The 23381-nt window shown below is 40.2% G+C and overlaps 1 protein-coding gene across 2 annotated transcripts in view; it reads right to left on the bottom strand.

The window, feature by feature from the left end:
* Nucleotides 1-23381, bottom strand: part of MAP4K5 (mitogen-activated protein kinase kinase kinase kinase 5) — a 72176-nt gene that overhangs the window by 9269 nt on the left and 39526 nt on the right. The window contains exons 6-28 of one of the 2 annotated variants that reach the window (XM_076345787.1): nt 22966-23013; nt 22829-22871; nt 21022-21094; nt 19926-20057; nt 19347-19409; nt 17918-17999; nt 17168-17284; nt 16743-16821; nt 15625-15683; nt 14532-14596; nt 11759-11803; nt 11005-11047; nt 10311-10521; nt 9441-9538; nt 9298-9339; nt 8582-8666; nt 8412-8491; nt 4593-4653; nt 3424-3538; nt 3231-3289; nt 1763-1866; nt 1192-1369; nt 136-204 (exon numbers count right to left, since the gene is read on the bottom strand). In XM_076345787.1, coding sequence (XP_076201902.1) covers nt 136-204; nt 1192-1369; nt 1763-1866; nt 3231-3289; nt 3424-3538; nt 4593-4653; nt 8412-8491; nt 8582-8666; nt 9298-9339; nt 9441-9538; nt 10311-10521; nt 11005-11047; nt 11759-11803; nt 14532-14596; nt 15625-15683; nt 16743-16821; nt 17168-17284; nt 17918-17999; nt 19347-19409; nt 19926-20057; nt 21022-21094; nt 22829-22871; nt 22966-23013 — 1951 coding nt within the window. The remainder of the gene's footprint in view (nt 1-135; nt 205-1191; nt 1370-1762; nt 1867-3230; nt 3290-3423; nt 3539-4592; nt 4654-8411; nt 8492-8581; nt 8667-9297; nt 9340-9440; nt 9539-10310; nt 10522-11004; nt 11048-11758; nt 11804-14531; nt 14597-15624; nt 15684-16742; nt 16822-17167; nt 17285-17917; nt 18000-19346; nt 19410-19925; nt 20058-21021; nt 21095-22828; nt 22872-22965; nt 23014-23381) is intronic. The other variant, XM_076345788.1, reaches the window with a different exon arrangement.

Raw genomic sequence — 23381 nt, 5'->3', positions numbered from 1 at the left:
TCTGTTAGGAAATACAACACAAATTAGTAACGAAGGGAGAAAAATTAACTTGTGGTAGAATTAAAATCAACAACTGTGGCAAAACAAGTTTTGCACAAGGTGTAGGAAGTTGCCCAACGGAGACATGTTACTTACTGTCCAGGCAGACTAGGACAGTGTCTTTTTCCAGCTGTGTTACATGAATGGCATCTAACTGCTGATTGCCTTGTGAAAAAGAAAACAGATTATTTTATATCGCATCGTAAGACTGATCTCAGCCTCCCCTCCCCTCAACCCCTCACCAATTGCTACAGCCTTTTCAGTATGCTACGAGACTTTTGCAATTTACAATATTTGTTACTCTCTTAAGTTTTTTTAAGGCTATACGATCCCAGAATGTTCTGGGAGGAGTACAGGGCCTAAGGACAAACCCAGCAGTTCAAAGCATGTATTTAATATGAACGCACTACTGTTTATTGGCATAAAATACATTTTATGTTACAGTTCAGCACAGCAAGTCAGCTTCCTTCATGAAGAGGCACGATAACGAACAAAAGGAATCATCAAGGGAATCTTTGCTCCTAAAAAAATGGCTCTTTTCCCATAAATCCACATCTGGAAAGATTATTGTGGTGATATTAAGCTAGATTTAATAGTTTTTTCTAGTTTTTATTAATGAAGTTCTTGGTACAGCTGCTAAAAAGCAGTATTTAAATGTAAAAAAGTATATCCAACAGAGCCTAGCAGAGAAAAGCATCTGCAAGATATCAACTAGCTTTTGAAGATAAAACAAAATCTTCTACTTATTAATAGCCAGCTGAAGATGACAAGCCTCCCCCAGGGGCTGGAGGACAGACAAGAATGCATTTACGTGAGTCTTTACACAGGAAAGAAGGGGAAAGAGGAGTAAGCCTGACCCCGGGAAAAAGTATGCAACCACAAATGAGAACCCAATCAGCAGGGTCTGCATTACTATTTAAGGAAATTTATAAAATAAAAGACGTGTCTAAAAATGAAGTCTTTTAAGAAAGATAGTTTATACTGAAGTTGGCAGGTCATCACAAGAAGAACCTGGGATCAGCTTCAATATGCTTTAGGTTGAGAAGCTGCATCATTTTGCTTAGCCGAAAGGGTTTCCAAATGACTTCCGAGGAAGGGATATCAACAGTTACCAGACAATAAAACAGGTGCAAGATGGACCAACAGTCTTACCTGCACCAATTTCTGTAAACCATGAAGAAGCAGAGTTCAAGTTGATTGTCTCAAACTGAACTACCTGATTTGGTTCAGTACCCTTACTGATAGCTACGCAGACCATCGGGTACTCCTGCTCTGGTATCACTAGCATTTCAAACACATTCAAAGGGCTTGGCAAAGGAAAATCAAAGTGCTGGAAAAAACATAATAAGGCATTTGTAAAGTTTCCTTTTACCTTGGAAATAAGAAGCCTAAAATAACATGCACAAAGTATAAAAGATACAGAAGAATTTTTCACTGCTACTAAGAGTGCTTTTTTAAGACAGCATGACCTGCGAGCAACATTACGTTGTGGAGAGGTATATGCTAGCCTGTTATTGCTAGTACTGGGCTTGGTCCAACAGTTGACTGACTTCAGTCACAAGATTTTCTTAGTCAAAATGTGTCAAGCCAGATTTTCAAGCGCTCAGAACCCACAAACGGGACTAGCCTGGGATGTACTTTCCATTACAAATTCTGGAAAGGTTATTTCAACAAATGTATAATGATTAAGATTAAATGTTCTAAACTAAAATGAAATACTCACCTTTATTAACATGAATTTCTGCATTGGCTCATACCACTGTAGTAGAACAATTCCAGACTGCAATGCACCACACAGGTATTTATGTCCTGTGTATGGATTTCGTACTATATAAAATAAACAAACAAAAAAAACAGGGGGGAAAAAAAACCCAACATGTTTTAAGTCCAGGAAGTTCAATGCATACTTGAAAAAAACCCTGCATCTATCTTTAGAAATAATTTAAGAAATAGTGTGTTCCACACTGATCATGGCCTTCTGGCTTGCCATTCAGATATCCACAGTGATTAATATTGTGCTACATTCCAGACAAATTCAATTATACTTATAATTAATAACCACTAGCATTCTTTGAGTCCCAGTAAAGAGGCCACATGCTGAGTCATCAGAAAAGCCGTAACACCTTCTTCCCGGGGCTGTGTGAGCAGGGGGAGTGAAAGGTCCAGGTCAAGTTGTGATTTAAATTAAAAAAAAAAAATTCCCAAGCAGTGAAGATGCCCCATAACTTCTTGTCAGCTTTGACAGCTAATGCAATAATATGATGAAGAGTTTGGGGTTTGTTTTTTTAACCTCAGTTGGATACAAAACCAGCCTGTCTTCAGGAATCATTTGTAAATACGCCTACTGTAGACACTTTACGTGAGCTAAATAGGATATCCAAGTTTGAAACTAGGTACATTATTCTCTGCTTAAGCATTTTTAAGAGTGTAAAGTTACAATTTCACACAGCACTAGGGCCAGTTTTCAAAAGGACATATATTCTGCAGAACATCCAAGCCTTTCTGAAACTCAGTGAAGGCAAAGACAAATCTGTAAATCCACGAGCTTTAACTCTTTTCTGGGCACTCAGAACTTGAGCGATGGTTTCACTCCTCCCCAGGCTGACATAATTTTTATTCATGTCCAGCCTTTTCTTTGTGGAAAATATTTTTTTCAAGTTAGCATCGCTAGAAGTTGGATCTAGGTCAAAGCTTGAGCCAAACTGACAAAGCAGAAAGGGATATTTGTGCACGTGCAACAAGCCTGGGATTCTGTAACAAGCGTTACGCTCGCAGGCAGTCTGCAGGTCACAGTAACTAGTTGGCTCAGGTGGCAGCCTGAAGCCAGTGACCCCAAACATCGACTTACTCACTGAGAGCTTCAGCAGCTCTCAGAGAGCGTGCAACACCCGTCAGCTGTGTGCTACTGGCATTCTCCAGGGTCTCCCTTTGGATCTTGCTCTAGACAGCAACATTTCCAGGTTAAGAGCTGATACGAAAAATGCTTTTCCACTGAAGAGCATAAAGACCCCCACATTAATTAAAAGGAAAGCTACGCACCAGCTAGGCACAGCATTAAGAAATAATGTAGTCATACTGTTTTCTGAACAATGAACTAATTCTAAGTTCATTAAAAAGAAACGAGTTTAAGCCATGCCATGCCCAACGACAAAGGCCAGGAAAAATAATTGCAAAACTGAACGCCTACTCACCTATACAGCATTTGTGGCATCCTTTTGTATCAGGGATCTTTGTTGTTAAGGCAAACTTCCTGGAATAACAATTATGAAAAAAGGTATCAACAAGAGATGCCGAAGGCCCTTCATGCTACCAATTCAACAGCACACGCAGCATTTATGGGAACTTTCACTTGCTAATAATTGTCTGTAAGTGAAAGATTTGTACCTTGGTAATATTTTGTCAGGAAACCTATGGGTTTGAATATGAGCAGCTAATCCTGTTTTTTTGGCTTGTTCAAACAAAGCTATTAAATTATGGGAGTAGAGCTGGAACGTTTTCCCTGTAAGAGAGAAAAGCACAATTGATATCACACCCATGCCTCCAGCAGAGAACTGCACATTTTAGAAAAATGTATGTGTAGAAAATTACCTTCTAGAGAAATGGAGCACGTGCGCCAGATATTTCAAGTCCAGTTATGAAGAAAAATAAAACAAGACAACAATAATAATGCATGTAGAGAAGACATGGCATTCAACTCAAAGTTCATTTCAGTAACACTAAAGCAGCTCTGGAAGTTAGTTTTATGTACGCATTTTTAGAAGGCTGTAATTATACACCAACAATTAATTATATTCTTTATATTCTTTATCTATAAATCAATAAAAGCGGTGTTACACAAAATCTTGCATGTTTAAAAGCACAGTCCTACAATTAGTCTGCATGCCGCAGTGCCTCTGTTTCCTATCTAGAATGTCCTATTCCAGGACAACTCCTGAAAAATAGATTTTTTCCAAGAATCAATCTGCTGCATTAGTAGTATTTCACAGCCACCTCACTCTCCTTTAAACTGAGACTGGTTTTGTTTTAGGGTGGATTTATTTTCTGAATCCGGTTCATACCGAAGATGCTGCCAGGCTTCCATACACTGAGAATGATCAAACACTGCATCTACATTTTGATAATGCACTTAGGTTAATCCTCTCCTAATTTTGTTCTGACACGTGAAAGCCATCCACATTGTGACTCTCTTAGCTCAGGGACCAAAGAAGAGGACACTCTTTAGATTCTTTAGGCACTTGCAGTCAAATTGCAGCCTTGGCAGAGGCAACTCGTTTGACAAATACCAAGTGCCGAGCTTTTCCGAACCAAATAAATAAATAAATAAAAATACGGTGCGACACTGCAGACAACTGGCTCTACTACTTGTAAACGTCCTGTTTTATCTCTGGAAGTCTTTTACATTAAAACACTCTTGAAGCAAAGCTTCCTATACAAACACAAGAAACAATGCAGTTTTCTACTTCAGTACAATCGAAATACATGGTACTGAATTATGACTTTAAATGTTTCTCTTTATAAATAGAGGGAAAAATAATAAAATTATAAATACATACCTGACAAGGACATTAAGGTGTTATTGATAACATACAGCCAGGTGCACTTTCGGGGAAATAACTGAAGAAAGAAAATGTTTCCATTAATAGAAACATACAGGAACTTCTAACCGTGGTTTTCTCTGCCTGCTCCACCTCTGCCACCGTTCCTGCAGGGATCAACGCTGGAGAAGGTCCCAGCTGCAACTACATTTTCCCCTTTAATTCACTCTTTGGACCCTTGCTTAGCCCTTTTCTCTGTCCGAAATAGTTTTCATTCCTTCCCTCTTCTATCCCTGAAACTTTCAAACTTCAATTTTTCTTTATTTTTTAATCAGCAGCACAGAGCCAAAGTGGGACAACTGGCAAGACTGGAATACCATATATAGAAAGATAAAGCTTGCTCAGGAATGACAGCCGGAGAAAGAAAGATAACACTTTTTCAGAAACCTACTAAACACCACAGAAGTCAGAAGAGGGGGGAAAAAAGGCATTAGTAGTTTCTCAGCAAATTGAATTACCACAAAATCCTGTATTTTGTGGGACTTACCTGCCTGGCTATTTGTGTTAGCATGCTGCTTTGTAAACAGACCGTTCACGGAAGGCATTGGAACTTATTTTTGTTTCAGAGGGAAGAAGTGACTCACGGGGCAGCTAATCTAGATTTGAGAAGATTTTAAAGTTAAGACGAACCTCTTGACAACCTGAAGGGAATTCTGATAGAAGTGATGGCAAATGACAGCATTCAGGAGTCTCAATGAAGGAAGGAATAAGGACAATGATTTTCAAAAAAAAAAAAAAAAAAAAAAAAAAAAAAAAAAAAAAAAAAAAAGAAAAAAAAGGGGGGAAAAAGAAAGGAAAAAAAAAAAGACGACAAGACTAAATTTATTGAATGGTATTGATAGGTAAGGTCCTCCCTCAAGAAAAAATTTCCAATAAGAAAAAAAGGAGTTCAAAGGATTAAGCTGTTTCTGAATATTAAAAAGGACAACAGCAGACTGGTCCGCTGAGGGAAGCTGTTGCAAAACACAGCACGAGATGCTTGAATCAAGGCTCTACAAAAGAATGATTTTACTGGTTCATGCAAATGTCCATCTAACCTAATATCCGTTTCCAACGGCCACCTTAAAGTGACACAATTTCTCCTAAAAATGGTGGAAACCATGGAAAAAAAAAATGTATCTAATACTGCACCTAATACTCTGCCAGGCACCAAGTTCTTCAGCTCAGAAACCTGCTGAATCAGATGCAGGCTTTATGCATTTAGTGAGCTTCAATAGATTTATCCTCCATCAATTTGTCCAGTCTCCCCTCTGAACTCAGGTAACTCCTAGCATTTGCAGCTCCCCATAGCAAAAAGTCCCAGGCCAGCTATCCATTGTTAATTTTTAATTTGGCTCCCACTAGCTTCATTTAACGGCCTCACTGGAAGAGAAGGGGAATACTTGTTCCCTGTGAACCCTCTCTAAGCCACCCCAAGATGGGTAAATATTTCTTATTTCCCCCTCATGCCTGAAGTATCACAAATCCATTATACAGAAAACTGAAACGAGAACACAATGCTAAGGACGAAGAGGCAATCACAAGATAAGCCTGAAGGAAGAAACGTAAGAAAGGTTAAGATGCAAATCAAATTACCAACATACGAGAAGTCGATAAATACGGTAACTGGGAAAACAAAAGGCTCGGCCCACTGCTTGACAGGAAAGAAAGACTACATGATTAACACAGTTAATAGCACTGGGGTAGAAACTTGTGCTAGAAGCAGAAAAAGAACACATTACACACTATTTCAACTAGATATACTCATGTCAGCAGGTCCCAATAAAGTTTATTTTACAGTACTTAAAAACTGTCTCAAACCCCAAGGTCTCAGTAATGATTATCTTCAAGAACTGATGAAGGACAAACAAGGACCTCAAGAAGGATAAACACAGTACCTATGCCAAATAAAAAGGCCGGTGGGAATTGCAAAATAGTCTGACTGACTGTATATCCAGAGTAGCACAGGAACAAGTCACATACTTTCTAATTACCAAGGGATAAGAGCAGCAGCTAGCGCAGACTTGTGCAGAACAGGCTGTATTTGAACATCTGAATTTCCTTCTTTAACAGAGTAACTGCCCTGCTGGGGACGGTGAAACAGTAAGATGTGAAACATATGTGAAGGACCTTGTCCTGCATGCCATTTCCACATGCAAAATGAGAAAATACAGGGTAGAAGAAACTGCAGAAAGCAAACATATGACTGATTGGACATAAAAACGGAGGATCTATCAGCAATTTGCTACTTAATAGAAGGAAAAAGCAGGCTGTAGATATACAGTATCTTCTCTGGGTCTGAGTTTTTCAGTGAAAATACTGAATAGAACAACAATGGAATAAAAGTATACTTCTGAAATTGGGAGATATTAACCTTGGAGAGACAGCAAGCACTTTGGAAGATGCAATCAGAATTAGAAGTTGGAGAAACAGTTAAAAATGTTCCTTTGGTGGGGAGAAATCAGGAAATGAATAAATCCAAATAAGGAAACAAGTGGCACAGCAGAAGCACAGTTGTAAAGCCTCTGGGGTTTGTAATGGATCATACTAACTGAGGACGCTCTCACAGAAAAGGAAACTTTCATTTTGGCATGCATTGAATGTCATAAGTATACACTAGTAAGTTCTCTCTACCTACCACTGGCATATCTAACCTTTCAACAGGATAAAAAAAGCACGTGGAAGAGTCCAGAAGACTGTTACATGAAATAATTTAAGAAAATGTACAAGGAAAGATTGCTTTGACTAACAGAGTAAAGAGAAAATTGAGGTAAGAAGGCCAGGGTGTCTCCAACAGCTGCTACCACAATTTTTAGAAATTTATTATAAAAGTAAGTAGTTGTTCCCTATGTCTACTGAGGCTACAAAAAGATAAGCAACTTCATATTCAACTCTATCCTATTGCATTCAGGTGCACCCTTAGCTCTCTTAACTTGAAAGGATCTTCTAATTGTGTTGAATTCAAATTCCCAATTCTCACCATCAAGCCCTTTATAATCTTCTCTCGCTTTTGTCTGTGCCAAACTACCCCCCAACATGACCTTGCTGAACCCCCCTTTTCTTTTGCCCCTCTCCAGTTTTGGCCCCTGAAACAGAGGACTTTATCCTCTTAAGCACAGATCTCTGTGCAGTGCCCTTTCCGTGAAATCATCTTTCTCTCACTATTACTCACAGACACACACCCACCCTGCCACCTCTTCTGCTTTCTGACCTGTGCCGTGTCTCGACTGAATTTTCTGCTTTTTAGAGGCCTGAAGTGCCTTTGTGAACTGCTTTAGAAACCTACAGGTATAAATCTCGTTATCAGCACCCGCCAACACTTCCCTTCCAAGAATACTCTGCTACTCCTGATTCTAAAAAAGCAAGTGTAACAATACCATGATTGCATGAAGTGACTTTGGAAAGGGTTAGAGAGCCCAGGAAAACAGAAGCAAACGCGTATTGGTGATAACAGTGCCAGCTAAATTAAATGGTTGAGGGCTTTGGTAGCATCCAGTGGAGAAGCAATATGCCATCTAGTGGAGATAAAATGGAGAGAGAAAGGGCAGGTAATCGGTTGTCTCCAAGAGAAGAAAGATGTTTTAGTAGAGAACTCCTTTGAAAGCAATGTTACATAAGCAGCAACAAAAAATTCAGGTAGGTAGGGGAACTATTAATTTTAGAACTTCCATTGCTTGCTTTGATGTGAAGCAGTTTATGCCACAAAGCCTGGCATCCCATCTACCCCCTCTAATAGCAAACTTTCTTGCTTCACAATATCCCCAAATCTATTCTGTGTGTTCAGTACACAAAAATCACCTGTTCCATTGTTGCTTCGTGAAGTTCATTCAAATTCAAAGTATAGATACCTTCTTCTGTGCCAAAGATAATGTACTGATCTAAAAATTTAAGAGAAATTGATTATTTCACAAGCTCATTACCACTTCGGCAACAGGCAGGTTTAAAATACAAACCTAAAACAACTGTACCTTTAGTATCTGGATGTATCCATGATGTTGCACAATTAATCTTCAAAGGACAACCATCAAAGACTTTGGAAAAACACGCTCCCATCTGAAAGACACCAAAACTGAAACCTGAAACAAGTTTACAGCATAAAGCATTTATCTTCTGGCACTTGGTCACTTAGTACACACCACTGCTCTCTTTTTTCAGACACAAACTTACTCTAATACGCTTTGATGCAACACTTTTCTATATTCCCCAAAAGCTACAATGCAGCCTTTCAAACCTTTTCGTAGACTTCATATACATTAAGAAATGCAAAGAGGGATCAGAATGATATGAACAATTTCAGTACCTACTGGGCAAGAACAATATTGAGTGCTTATATAAATGGCATATGAAGGGAAAACAAGCAGAAATGTTGAAGTAGTAACACCTTCTCGCATCACTACCACCTCTCCCCCTTTCTCTTTACTAAGCAGAAGCTGCCACTGGAGATCACAACCCACAGAGCCAGTGAAGTCTCCAACCCTTCGCATCCAGACTGAACGGTGAAAGGAAGCTCTTAAGAAAAGGAAACAAATATTGTGCATTCAGTACACAAAAAGTAACTGGCTATGAGATGCAGAACATCACTCCAGATGAGCTGGTGGCTTGTTCTAGCATAAACCTTCTGACACTAGAGAGATGCCATGATAGCAGGCTTCCAGTAACTCCTACTGCAAGTGCGATTTCTTACCAGCACCTTCGGTGTTGGTGGTAAACCATTGATTGCTGGCTTCTGTGGGAAGAAAGAAAGATCATAAAATACCTCCCACGCACTGATATAAGACTAGCTAGCTAACATGACAGTGAAATCAGACTGAGAGTCACAATACTTACAGGAAAATCTCTTTTCTCTTTTTTACGTGGCAGCTGAGGGATTTGTCCAGACCCTTCTGCATTTTCTTCAATGAGTTTCAGCATGCCATCCCCATTTCCTGAAAAGAAGCCCAGACGCATTTTGTAGCTCACTTGACATAGTGAAAAAGAAAATATTTTGTTACCCTATTCTCTCTTCTCCCCTGTGTCCAGCAGGAGCAGAGAAGTGAGCTCTCAAACTTCCATATACACATCCCAGGTAGCTGAACCCTTCCGAGGACAGCTGGCCACTCTTCTGCGTGCTAAGCTATGCAGTAATAAAGGCTTTCCATTATCCAAACAGTCCTCGGGCCAAACACAACTGAGAATAAAGCTGTGGCAAGGTCCTCGCAGATGATCCTCCCTGCACATTCGTTCTTTTTCTGCTATTCCTGCAGGCAACACAGGAATGGTATTGACTGGCTGAGTGTCCTTGTTTTGGGAAGAACATTTCCACCATAGATCATGGCTCTAATCGTAGAATCATTTAGGTTGGAAAAGACCCTTAAGATCATCGAGTCCAACTGTAAACCTAACACTGTCAAGTCCACCACTAAACCATGTCCCTAAGCGCCACGTCTACACGTCTTGTTAAATACCTCCAGGGATGGTGACTCAACCGCTTCCCTGGGCAGCCTGTTCCAATGCTTGATAAACCCTTTCGGTGAAGAAATTTTTCCTAATATCCAACCTAAAACTCCTCTTCTAATAAGAACCAGCCCACCCGTAAAAAGGAAAGCTACACCTCGTGATCAGCTTGTATTAAAAAATTATCTACTGAAAATAGCTGACTCTAGAACTGATTTCCTTTTACAGGATGCAAGTCACCTTTAGGAAATGGAATGCATTTACCTAAGTCGCTGTATCTAGCTGTGAGCAATCCAGGGCTACTGATGCTGCTGGTCATACCAACGGGGGAAGAATCAGTCTGAGGCCCACCAACAGGGATACTTTGTCTCCTGTGAGCTGGTGGGGCTCTGTTCTGCGAGTCTGGGAAATGTTTTATTGTCTGACATTTCTCATCATCTGGAAGGTTTTCCTCAGGATAACTGTTTATTCTCGGCTGCAACAAACAGAAGAGGTGAAGATTACCTGGGAGGTGGCACCTGGAAACATAAACTTCAGACAAGTTGAATTCAAGTCAAACTGTTCTACACAAAAAAAAAAAAAAAAAAAAAAAAAGGTCAGCCTTTGAAAAAAAGGCATTTGACAGCAGAATAATCAAAGACGTATTCCTTCTCTGATGGAAAATCACAGCAGCAGGCAGAATGCTGAACGAGAGGACATCCCACGCAGCACGCTCTCTTTAGAGGGGAAATACCTACAAGTCACTACGCTGCCCCTTGTCAGTGTACAAGGCCAGGAGTCCCAAGAGGTCGAGACGGTACAGACTGCAAGTCAGCATCAAATATGAAGCTGCACGAAGTCTGCTAGCAAATGGTATTTAGCAGAATTTATAACCTACTGAGAGCATCAGACGGAAGCGCTGCAGAGGCTGCACTAGTGGGGTTTGCGCCTAAAACTCTCAAAACCCACCATCTCTTACCTTAGGAGGTAGCGGAGGTGGCCCTGCTCGCTTTAGTGTTGATCTATAATGAAAAGGTGCAGTAGTCGTCTTAGTTAAACCAATAACATAAACAGAATTACTTGAGAACACAGACTGTAAATAAGACAAGCTAGATGCATAGAAAAGACAGATCACAGCTTTGCATGAACAGGGTTAAACTAGAAGTCAGAGTGGGAAAAAAGCACATTAATCTTGTTAGAAGTGGTGGTTTTTGATAAACTGATGTTCTTTCATAAATGCCAATGTTACAGAGCATTCTGTGGTGAAGGGTATTTGAAATTAGCAAATAAATATACCTCCAGGGACTAGTTTGGTGCAGTTTGCAGCTTTCACTCTGGATCAGACAAACATTTGGGCACCAGAGGAGCTGCATATACCCCACCAGAGCTCTGCAAGAATATCTGCACGTCCTGTCACTACTGGGCCTGGCTCACGATTGATGGATTAATCAACACAAAATCTGCTTTAAAGTATTAGGCACTTCCATATGCGCTCTGAGATAACCTCAGGAAGAAGAGCAAGGGAAGAAAGCATTGCTTTGCGGACATTCTCCTGACGATCAGATAAACAGTCAAGCGTGGGTTAGACCTTTGAGTGCAACCAGCCCTCGCTTATTTATGAGTGGCAAAGCTGCCTGCAGCATTTTAAGGAAAGAGGTTTTGCCAGAACGCTGCCTGCTTTAGCGAGAGCCGCACGGAGTAAACACAACTGTACACGAAGGAGGTCCACTCACTCTTCAACATCTTCACTCCCATCGCCAAATTTTGTAAGCAGTCCCCTAGGTAAAATGTTTATAAAATTAAGAGCTCTGCTCTTAGGTCGACGTGTGCAACTAAACCGATCGGTGACGTCATTTAGTTTCATAACAAGCATCTCCCAGCCCTTTTCAAAACAAAGTATTTCTCTCTTATTCACTGCCGTAAGCCCTTTTTCATTTAGTATGGTCCTTTCCTGACCCTCACCCCCCAATAATCACTGAAGCTCTCTTCCATACCAGATACCATCAACTCATCTTTCATTTCCCTACCTGGTATTTTAAATATTGTTGAAATGCCTAATAACAGTACAATATAAAAGAAGAAGGGGGGAAAAAAAAAAAAAAAAAAGATGAGAACAGAGGAAGTTACTGGGAGACGAATGGAGAAAAGCCTTTACACAAAGGGAAGTTTCCTCCTTTAGTGTTATACGCTAAAGACACAGACTGTTTCCTATTACAGCAGGAATTTTTGTTTCAAAGCTACCCCAGGGTCAAAAGAGATATCGTGACCAGAGGATCAAAGCAGCAGTGAAAATAAAATCCTGAAACAAACAAAAACTGATAAAATTTTGCAAAATGGCAATTTTCAGGCTGTGTCTTAAAAAAAAAAAAATTAAACTGCATTAAATCTAAAAAAATCTAAACGATAAATCTAAACCCAATAAAAAGCATCCCTTAGTATGCTGTGGTGATACTGTGAAATCTAGGCTCTGCATTTAGCAATCACGAGGTGGAAGAGACAGCCCGGTGCAGTCCAAGTCTCTGCCTGCAGAGCAGACACCTCCGTACCCCACCAGCTCACACATCCTTCCACGTTCCACAACACACCACATCACCCACTGAGGAACGACCAGAGGGGTAACGAACAGGAAAACAAAAGCATATTATACAAAAACTAACCCAGCCAAGTTTGGATTAAGGTAAAATTTCCCTGTAAGTTACTTCTGAAGGGAAAGCAGCAGAGAGTTGCCAACAGGAACTATTAATAAAATTTAAGAGAAAAAGTCCAACCATCAACAAAAACCACCTCCACAATACAGAAAATTTTTAAAAAAGTAATTTTAAAATGCTACGATAAGGATGAGAAAAAACAAGAAATAAATTCAGTCATCAGGTACACATTCTGGTATTCCCCTCTCCAGTCAAGTAATTCCCGAGTCGAAGGTATCAACCGCCATTCACTCCGATAAAAGCCAAAGGGCATGAAAAGCAAGGACCCCCCAGCACACGTCCTCTCTGCACATCCCTGGTATTGCTCAGCATTGCTGGGACAGAGGAGCTATGCATTTCCTGTTTATCTTTTTAAACTGGAAGTGGTTTCCAAGTAAGCAGCACGGATTCACCATCCAGAAACTTTATGCCTGTCCCCCTTTCGATACTAAATCTGTATCTATTTACCGATTTATAACCCTAGCAACGTTTGCTACGGCTACATTCATTCTGTTTGTAATACAGCCTGGTATAGACAATCTTAATAACGCTACAAAACCAGAATCAAATCAATAAGTCACTTTGCCGGGAGGAGCTTCCCTCCCTCCCTGCTCCTCGACCCCGCAGATTCCAGCTGTCTGCAGAAAAGCCAGCACTCACGAGAAAGGCTTTCAATCTGCAGCGCATCAGGGTCACACAAACAAACCACGAGAGGAAGGAAAACAGTCGCTGTCATTACTGGACAGGGAAAGGCAAGGCCTAGAAAGCCACCCCAAACTTTTACTACAATGAGAGTGAGAACAGAAAAATAGGTTGAACTTAAAAAGACCCAAACACTGGCAATCTCCATGACACGGCCAGCTTTCCAGGGGGCTGTAATGTCAGCTGACAGCTTATGCAAGACTTTATCTGCAAAAAAGCCAAAGAAATTCACTGTCTGCTACTCAGTTCCAAATAAAGATGGGAAACAGGCTTTTTTAGCTGAGCGATTATTTCAACCAAAATACCATCTTTCCCTACATATGTGCATCAGTCAGTATTACTGCGCTTCCATATTTTTCACTGCAAATTCAAAGACTACCTTTAAAGGCAGAATCCAGTATTTTGCAGCAAAAGGAAGGCACGTACCTAATAAATTCAGTCCTAACTTGGACAGAGTTGTGCTCCCTTACTTCAGGCCTGCTTTACCCCAGGGGAAATCAGTTATAGCATATCTTTACCTAAAACATTTCACCCCAGAACACTACGTGACTGTATCAGAGATTACACTGATCAGACACCCACAGCAGAAGCAGTCGTGCCGTCGTACTGAACTTGGTAAAACTAAAATCTTCAGAACTGGTTTCTCCTTCCCTTTCTTGCAAGGACCCGACTTCAGGGCTGCGAATGTGCTTTGCCACAGGATGTCACAACCACAGCCACGGCTCAGAAGAGAATTGCAAGGCCAGCGCAGGATCCTGAACTCAGCCCTTGCAAGGTTACCAGCTTTGCTTCAGAAAATTGACTTTGGCTGTGTTATTTCAGAGTGCTGGCCATACATTTACACTTCACTTTCCATCTACAACTGGGGAGCTACAACAAATTTAAAACAAACGACTGTTCGTAGTTAAAAGAGATTAGAACCCATTCCCCAAGAGAATGACCAACAAACTGCAGAAGGAGGACTGCATACTGGGTAAAATTTCCTTTAACTTTATGAATATTAAAGTGGATTAGGGCTTATGGTTTGATTTTCCACCATAGCTCAATTCTTCTTTCAGAGTGTGTATTTTCTTATTAAGTCACAGAAATAAAAGATGTTTTTAAACTCTGTACTTACTTGCTGCTTCCACCATCAACAAAAGGATTCCAATGTGAAGCAAAGTCAGTGCCAGCTGCCACAACCTGAAGATGCAGAAATTTTCATTTTTCCCCCCCCTCTGTCAAACTGAAGTACCTTATCCACAGCACATGAAGAGGCCTGGGAGATTCCCAAGCCCTGCAGAATGACCCATAAGCAGTAAAATAAAATTCCAAAGTGAAACAATGTTTTACAATCTAATTATAAAGCAGCTACTGAAAAGCTATCTTCTTCTTCTCAGACTTAAAAGCAGCACTTGGAAATGGTATAACGCCAGTATCAAGTGGCAATAAGTAACATGAAAGCAAAAATTTATGGTGAAAACTCTTATTTTCCACTCAGGGCACTTCCAAGACACTCTTCCAGCAAGAGAACATACAGTAGCCACCTCCAAACTCATTTGAGATGCCATCAGCGGAGGCTGGGAGCATTCCTGTCACTAGACGTGGCACTGAGGGGACCTCACCGGTAACAACATGTACAGATCTAATCAGTCACATTCAAAAAAAGATGAATTTGTACCTACCTGGTGAACAGCTGTAAAAAACAGGAATGGGATTTTTCTGGAGTGCTGAGCACTGATGTCTCCGAATCAAAATTAACGGCAGCTGTTGCTATTCACAACACTTATTAAAAAATGGAGCCCTTGTGTACACAGACACACGCTAATCCCAAAGAACGTTAATTAGCTGATCTGCAGTAAACTGCGGAGGGCTGGAACAAACAGCAGCAGCTCACAGGGGGCAAAACCGGCTGCATGCGAGCTGGCGGCCTTCCAAGAAAGAAGCAGCAAATAAACCCTGATGATGGGAAGATCAGGGACTCAAATGCAGAACGGCCTCTTCACATTATCAGATTAATAGGCACATGTCGTTTTTTCCATCTGAGCATGACTCTCCGCACAAAGCATGGAGGGCAATTCATTTTCTTAAAAATGTGGCAATTGTCTGGGGACCAAGAGTGGTCTTCTCGCGACTTTATACTTCAGAGACATATTACTTAGAGTTGAACCACAAAACAATGAAGACACTGTGATTTTAATAAATGAAGGAAAAAACAAACTTGTCCTTACCATTTCATCCCGAGCTTCTGTTTCTTTCCGTAGAGGGGGCTCAAACTGCAGCTTATCAACTGCAAAACATTACATTTTCAAATTTAATACACACAACATTATGCTAGTGCCCTTTCAATGCTTACTACAGTGAAATGCATGTTGTAACAGATCTAAATATTATGTACGCAACACTTAATTTGCCTATAAAATATGACCATCACTTAAATATCAGCATTATTGTCTAAATGCTTAAATTTGCAAATATGAAACCCACAAGAAAGAAACAGACCAAAAGTAAATACCAAGTCATTATATGAAAGTACACTAAAACGTAACTACATAACCACATGTTACTTTTAATGCATGTGAAAGAGAAGAAGGAAGCTTTTTAACAGCAAGCTTCCTAAAAGTGTGATGTACGTGATGCAGAGGAGCGGATAGCATTTACGCTAGAAAAGACATTTGTCCAAACCTGGAGAAAGATCGTTTCTACCCTCAAAATTTCAACTTAGATCCAACTGAGTAGTGTATTAATATTGTTTTTAAAAGCAAAGAAAAGGTTATATTAAAAGAAAATGCACTATGTCAACACGCACCCCGGTCAGGACAGCTATCGCAATCACAAGCGCTCCATCAGCATCAAGAAAAGGTTTCACTTACGAACTTGAAACAATGTGCAGACAAACACAAAATGCTATGTTTTTTCTGTATTTTCTCATCACACCATGACACCCAATGTACTCATGTGAAAAGATGCCCTCCTATTTATCAACTCACTCTCATTTTTTGATGTTTGCACATTATTAGTGGTTTTGCTGTTTTAAGTAAGGCTGGATGGTCTGACAAATCACAGAGCTGAAAGGCTATGCTGGCCATGCAAGGTTTCCACATCAACTTTACGATGCAGCAATGAGATAGAATGAAACAGCAGAAAAATATGCAAGTTTTGATTTCGGTTTTGAAAAAATATTATTGACGATTCGTGTGTATGTGCTGTTTCTTCTGGGTTTGTTTCTCAAATGTGCCAACAGCGGAAGAGACTTTCCGGAGTACACAAAAAAAGAACGACACCGACATCCTCCATTGGTAGAAGCAAACCAACACCACAAAATGGGCAAAGCACATCAGGAACTTACAGTTTATCTCCGATGCCGTTCTTTCTGCCCTAATGTTCCTGTTCGTAGAACGAATTGTATGGCGGATAATGGAGTGAGGCTGCAAGGGTTATAAACAGAAAAGCTGAGAAAAGTCGCATGGCTTTCTGTTGGATCTCAATCAACAATCAAACGAACAGGGAGAAAGAATAGCAGTCACAATCACACACTGCACATGCACCGCCTTGCACAGCCCGTGCACAGGATCCTTCTATACACCCACAGCATAAGTGTGACAAGCGCTATGGCAGTATTTCCTGGCTTCTCCTGCACGGTAACGCTAAAAATGGAGCTCTAAAAACATTGGGGCAGTGCCCCTGTCAAGCTGCAATCTTACATTCCCAAGGCAAAGCAGGGTATTTAAACTGTAGTTTTACCTAAAGACAGAAAACAAAAGATGTTCTCACCTCGAAATCATCATCATCAACTTCACTGTAGTGTGTATGGTTGTCAGGATTATTAACTTTGTCCAACAGCTCAACTGCTAAAGATCTTGAAAGACCAGGCTGCCCTACAAAGCTATGCTAGAACCGCAGAAAAGAACAAGTTATAATATGCAACTGATACTAACTTTCATTAATAAACATCCAATTACTGAATTTTGCCTGCTTTTGGGGGGCCTGAGTATTTCTTTAATGATGCCTTAATGGCTAGACTTTCTAACTCCTCCGTAAGCATGGAAACGCCACGCTTTTGGCCACTTGTAAATTGGAAATTAAACTCTGAGTCAAACAAACAATTACACCTTAACTTCATTTTTCACATGAGTAGTTCAGTCAAGTTTAGGAAGGCAGAAATAGGTACATGAACAACTGCTAAATACATCCGTTTTCTATTTGGGTGACAGGAAGGGTCAACATCTACGCAGCTATATCTAAGAGGCTGAGACACCCACTTGCAGAAAGGACAAAGCTGAAGGCAGAACATGAAGCAAATTTCTGTAATTGTTCCTACCAAAAACTGTATAAAAATCTTGATACTGAACAAAATCTTGCTACTTCCTACAGTTGACCAATGCCTCTTTCCTTCAGATTTCACCACCCGTGTTGTAAGATGAGAGACAGAAAATTGTTCCAGTTTGGTTTCCTATTGGTCTGTTGCTCACTTTGAAGCAAGAGATCTCTTATTGATGTCACTAAGTGTTCCAAATCACTTACAGAAAGGAGTCTGTCTGCTGTCGGCCTCTTCTTTGGATTTTTTGTAAGTGCTATTTTGACAAAATTATGGAATGTTGATGACCTGAAAGAAAAATGAGGTTTTATATTTAACTTCTCAAGAAGATTTTTTTAGTTTTAAACACAGTTACTAAACAGACTACAAAAGGGTGTGCTAAATTAGAATGTCGTCCAGGTACCTCATCTCAGGTTCAAATAATTGAATAATACATTTCCAAGTTAACAAAATAGGAAAAAAAACATTCGATTCATGGAACTTGCGTGGAAAACATTTTGGTACAGAAAATAAACCAAACACGTATGGTGCTATTTCAACTTTTTCCAGTTTCAATTGTTACAGAATTAGGTATCAGAAATAAAAATTGTGACTTATGTACCCAGTAAACCCTCAAAATCTAGGCAAACCTACAAATTTCACTGTTCTTGGCTACAGATAGGAAAATAAAATACAAAGTTCTAGACAGAGACTCAACTTACTCTTCAAAATGCTTTGTTGCTTTTTTCAGAGCAACTTAGGTGACTGTGTCATACCACGTCTTTTTAGATCCGAATTATGACTTGATGTTATGACTGGACCTACAATTTTTCAAGCATTTTTCTTGCAATTGCATTTGTGTTAGCATGCCTCTCTGGGGACAATATTAGCCCAAGTCTGCTTGCTTTCAAATCACCTTACAAAACACATTTCCTCTCCTAGTCTTAGCATCTGAGAAGGCGGCACTGGAGATGTAAAGTGCATCGGCTGGGGTTACACTGAGCAGTTTCAATACAGAAAACATGCACTTAGAAGTGTTTTCTCCCTTCCTCTAGCGCACATCTGCCCACCCAAACACCTCAAGATAGAAAGATTGTACAGCAGCATCATGAGCAAAAAATCCTGCATACCAGGATTGTTTTGAGTCTCATAAATAAAATGTTAGTAAGTGTGGTACAAAATCCCGCAGGCACTAGGAGGGTATCACAGGTTAAAGAAATCATGAGAGGATTAAACGATTACCTGTCCCATTGACAGTGGCAAATACCCTGTAATAGGAATTAAGGGGAAAGGATAAAAATAATTTTTCTTCCTAGAACATACAAAGAGGATCCAAGAAGGGAGATTGCATTTCCCTCTGGATCATGGGCAGGGATAAATTTACATAGGTAGGACTGTCCTGTGCCTTACTGCTTGTTTTCTGCCATGTCAGAAAACGCCTGTTTCCAGACCTTAACCCGCTCTCGTTTGCTTTCACACCTATACAAAACAACTAGTTGTTTCTCAGTGAAACTTCCTGTAAGCAAAATCACTTCTCAAGTTCCCAAGTTTAAAACTAGCACACACTATTTTTCACTGCCTCGCTTCTTCAATAATGACAAGTACTATTTTCACATTATATGCAAAATATTGAACAAAGGAGAGGGTTTAACCTACCATTTTGCTTTTTCCTTTAGCTTTGGCGGTTGAAAATTACTTTTTGACATTAAAAACAAAGCCCTAAAGGTAAAGGAAGATTAATGTTATTATATGGTAAAATATAATTAATTTCATTCCAATATCTAAACACTTCAAATTAATACTTCAGGATAACAATCATACTGGTGAAACTGAATTATAGTCTATACTGTGTTAGAGGACAGACACAGTAAAGCTGTTGATTTTCTTATCTTTAAATAAGATCGTTTTATTGCCATGCATAATCCTGTTAAACATAAGGCTACAGCTTCTCTAGTGATTTACTACGCCTGTTCTTAATCACAGTTGTTGCTGACAATACAAAGTTGTTGGTTTTTTTTTTTTAAATTAAAAATTTCAATGATAATTTAAATTCTAAATTTAAGTCTGTAGCTTCAGACTGATGTCTTAAAACCAGACACAGCTCACGCAGAAAGCAGATGTTTGATGAAGGATTTCTAGTGTGAGTTTCTAGGTCTGGGCTATGGAGAAGGTTAAACTCTATCTACTGGGACTGAAGGGAATCCTGGAGATAAGCAAGCTCCCCAGCCAGCAGACCTCATCGGGTGAAGATCAAACATGGGCGGCTGAAGCTCTGCAAGTTCAATCGCCGTTATGCCAACCGCCCAGATATCGCAGAGCTGGTTATATCCACCGTTCTTTTCCACCGCTGCAACTTCTGGGGCCATCCTTTAAAAGCAAAGGCATCGTTCAATGAGAGCACCGGCCACTTATGAACAGTGCTCGCATGCGGGAGGCACAAAGCACGTCACGTAACCCTACAGCAGAAACCCCCTCAAAGAGCGCAAGTCAGGGAAAAGCCTGACGTCCCCCTCCCCTCACCCAGCATTAGGGGAGCGGAGAAGCACACAGAGGTGACATGCTTTGCCCGAGGTCATGGGCTGGACAGCAGCGCTAGGAATAGAATCAGTCTCATGATTCCTGGTGAAATGCTTTAATGACCAGATAATCCTCCTGCCCTCAGTCCTCCTTCTCCAACAGGATAAAGAGGGCAGCGAACAATTAAAAGCCATTGTCTGGATTAAGCTGTACGTACGCGTTCAGTCTATACCAAGAATACCGCCCTAGGCATCTCAACTGCACCACAGCAATGCCAGAAACCAACAGCAGTTAAATTTGCACATAGAATCCAGCTCAAGATTTACAATGATATATTTGCATATTAAATGCTGTCTTGTACGGACATTAATCAGTAGAGATGATTAAAAGATAGTTTAAAATCTGTTTTTCTTCACAATTCTTTCTGCACAGAAATCGAAAAGACATCGTTTAGTTTATTCACTAAAAGTGGAAGAAGCTACTGCGAAACTGAATGACCATTAGGTATCCAGAAAAGGGGAGAATGTTCTGCATTAATAAACTTGTGAGAAACAGCAATCCTGCCTCAAATATCAGGTAGCTTGTGTTACAGCCACAGATCAGCTACAATCACCCTTTTAGTTTAGACTTCTTTAGTTTAGTTTAGACTTCTACCCTTTGGGCGTTTTACTCGGAAGAAAGGGAATTTATGCAATTGCTATATATATATATTTAAAAATATGTGTGTATACTTCAGTGTGTGTATTTTAGAATTCTTGGCATAAATGCAGACTTAGCTTTGCATACAATCATAGCAATCAAAGTAGCTTATTACCAGTAAGGGGTACCAATAAATGATTTCCTCTTCGCAATGGTGGCTGTTATTTTTGCTGCTACACCGAAGTCAGCTGGAAAATAAAATTATCATAGACTTAGAAATCTCATTTTAAGACCCCAATTGTACTCTAGGAAGTATCATATTATGAAAGAACAATCACGTTTCTCATACAAATTAAAAATTCATTAAGCTTCAACAGCTAAAGATTAATAATGAGATCAGCGAATGTCTTCACTGACATGACTTCAAATTGAAAAGTTTAGTTTCTACATACAGCTCATTCATGATCCTGTTCCTCTCCTAGCTATTTTTCCATCTCACAATACAGCAACCAAGCAACCTCACAAAATTTAGTGGATATTCAATTTAATATTCAAGCGGAAAAATAGCATCACGCTTTGGAAACGGTACTATTTCTGTTACTTATGGAGGAACTGCGGGGGGCCATCTGTTCTCATTCCTGGAGACCCTGTCTAGGGGACAATGATCCCTTGCTCTCAGAGCTGCAGATAATCAGGTGGTCTTGCAGAGCCAAAAATCATTTAAATCTTTTTTTTTTTTTAATTGCATTTGTATGATAGCTGGAGGATAATTGTGGGCAAATCTAACTAGCTTAGCAGGCAAAAGGAAGGTATCGGTGCATAACCCAAGTTTAATGCAGTTAGTGGAATCTCCTATCAGTTTCAAGGTTTTACTCCTTTCCCCCCCCCCTCTTTAAAAAGCCGTACTTTCCTAGCACAGCACTCCTGGTTCACCACAGGGGAGTAAATGTGTTGAACCACACAGCTTTTCTGAAGACCAGCACTGCAGCTAATGCACAACCGCCCTGATTCCAACACTGGACACAGTAATGATGAGCATCCCATTCCTTCTCCCAGGATGTCTGCTCCCTTCTTCCTGCAGAGCCCTAACTACATGTAGGCTTCTGTGAAGTGAGGCGTCGGACAAGCAGATAGGGGTTTTGAAGGCAGCGCGCTCAGATAACAAGAGATTCAGTCTGTTTGTGCTGCGCTAAATGCAAGGCGTCACTGGAGGAAGCCAGTAATACAGCTCTCTGCTGAGTTTTCATCTGCAGACCTCCAGAGCGCTTGCAAAGGAGGAGAGTTTCCTCTTCTCCACCTGTGCAGAAATGCCCAACATCATACACTGGGCTAGAGGCACAGCCAGGATCAGACCCCACTTTTCCACAGGCTGCCAGGCTCAGGAGATGCTGTCTCACACAGTGGATCCTTGGAGGGTCTGAGGGAGAACTGCCATTCTGGCTAGCAACAAACATGTTGATGTCCACGTAACCCCAACCTGGCAAATGCCGGGGAAACCTGGGAGGCTTCAAGGCTCGGTGGTTCAAAAAAGAAATTATCTGCAACTTCTTGATAGAATGAAAAACTTCTCATCTCATAACATACACAAGCCCATGGATACGCACTTTCTATCGTCAACTATTGCCCCAAATAAGAATGCAAACATCCTACAGTGCAACACCAAAAGCCACTGAGAACAGTATCTAATAAAATTGACTGCAACAGTACAGGAGATCTGCTGTATTATGCTTCATCATTCGTAGCAAGCTTAATCTTTGCTGTGCATGTGCTGTTCAACACAAAACAAAGCCTTACAAAAGCTGAATATTCTTCTTGGGAGGCATGGTCTCTACATTCTGGCTATTTTTTGTCTCAATGGAATGATAAAAGTAAAAGGCAACTTGCTAAATCAAAGTATCCCAGCTGGTACTGTAGCTTTTGACTGAGCAAATTAAAACGTTCCCATTTGCTTTCTGTCTTATTATTAAATTCAGGCAACTTACCTAATTTGACATCTCCATGGTCTGTTAGTAGAATATTTGCACCCTAAAACATAATAAATAGAAAGGTAAAAATCTTTATCAGGAATATTTTTCTGCACTAGAAAGTTTAAGATAAGTTTTTCAAAGTTCCAAGTTACCTTTATATCTCTATGCATTTTGCCCTTCATATGCAAATAAGCAAGACCCTGGAAATAAGAGAGACACGACGCATCATTTTGCCATTTGTTAACATACTACAAAGCCAGTCCCATTTAACAAATTTAAATTACTCAATGTATTTTATTTGAAAGTGGAGAAATTTGAGATTTGCAGGTAAGAGGTACACTGGATTCTGGTCCTCATCTCTCCCAGCTCCAGCCAATACATGTGAAGACTCGTTTAAACCAGTCATGGCGTAACATTTTACATAGATATACGTGTATTTTCAAAACAAACCTCAAGATGTATCACCTTTTCCCTTTAATAAAATTAACTACATTTTTGAAGTCCTGAAGGTTTCAACAAGCAGGTGTTTAGCCTTTAAGCTGTCCTTCCAGCAATACGAGTCCCTGCT

Source organism: Aptenodytes patagonicus, chromosome 7 (genome assembly GCF_965638725.1).
Source record: "Aptenodytes patagonicus chromosome 7, bAptPat1.pri.cur, whole genome shotgun sequence".
Classification (NCBI taxonomy): domain Eukaryota; kingdom Metazoa; phylum Chordata; class Aves; order Sphenisciformes; family Spheniscidae; genus Aptenodytes; species Aptenodytes patagonicus.
This window is presented reverse-complemented; position numbering and strand designations above follow the sequence as displayed.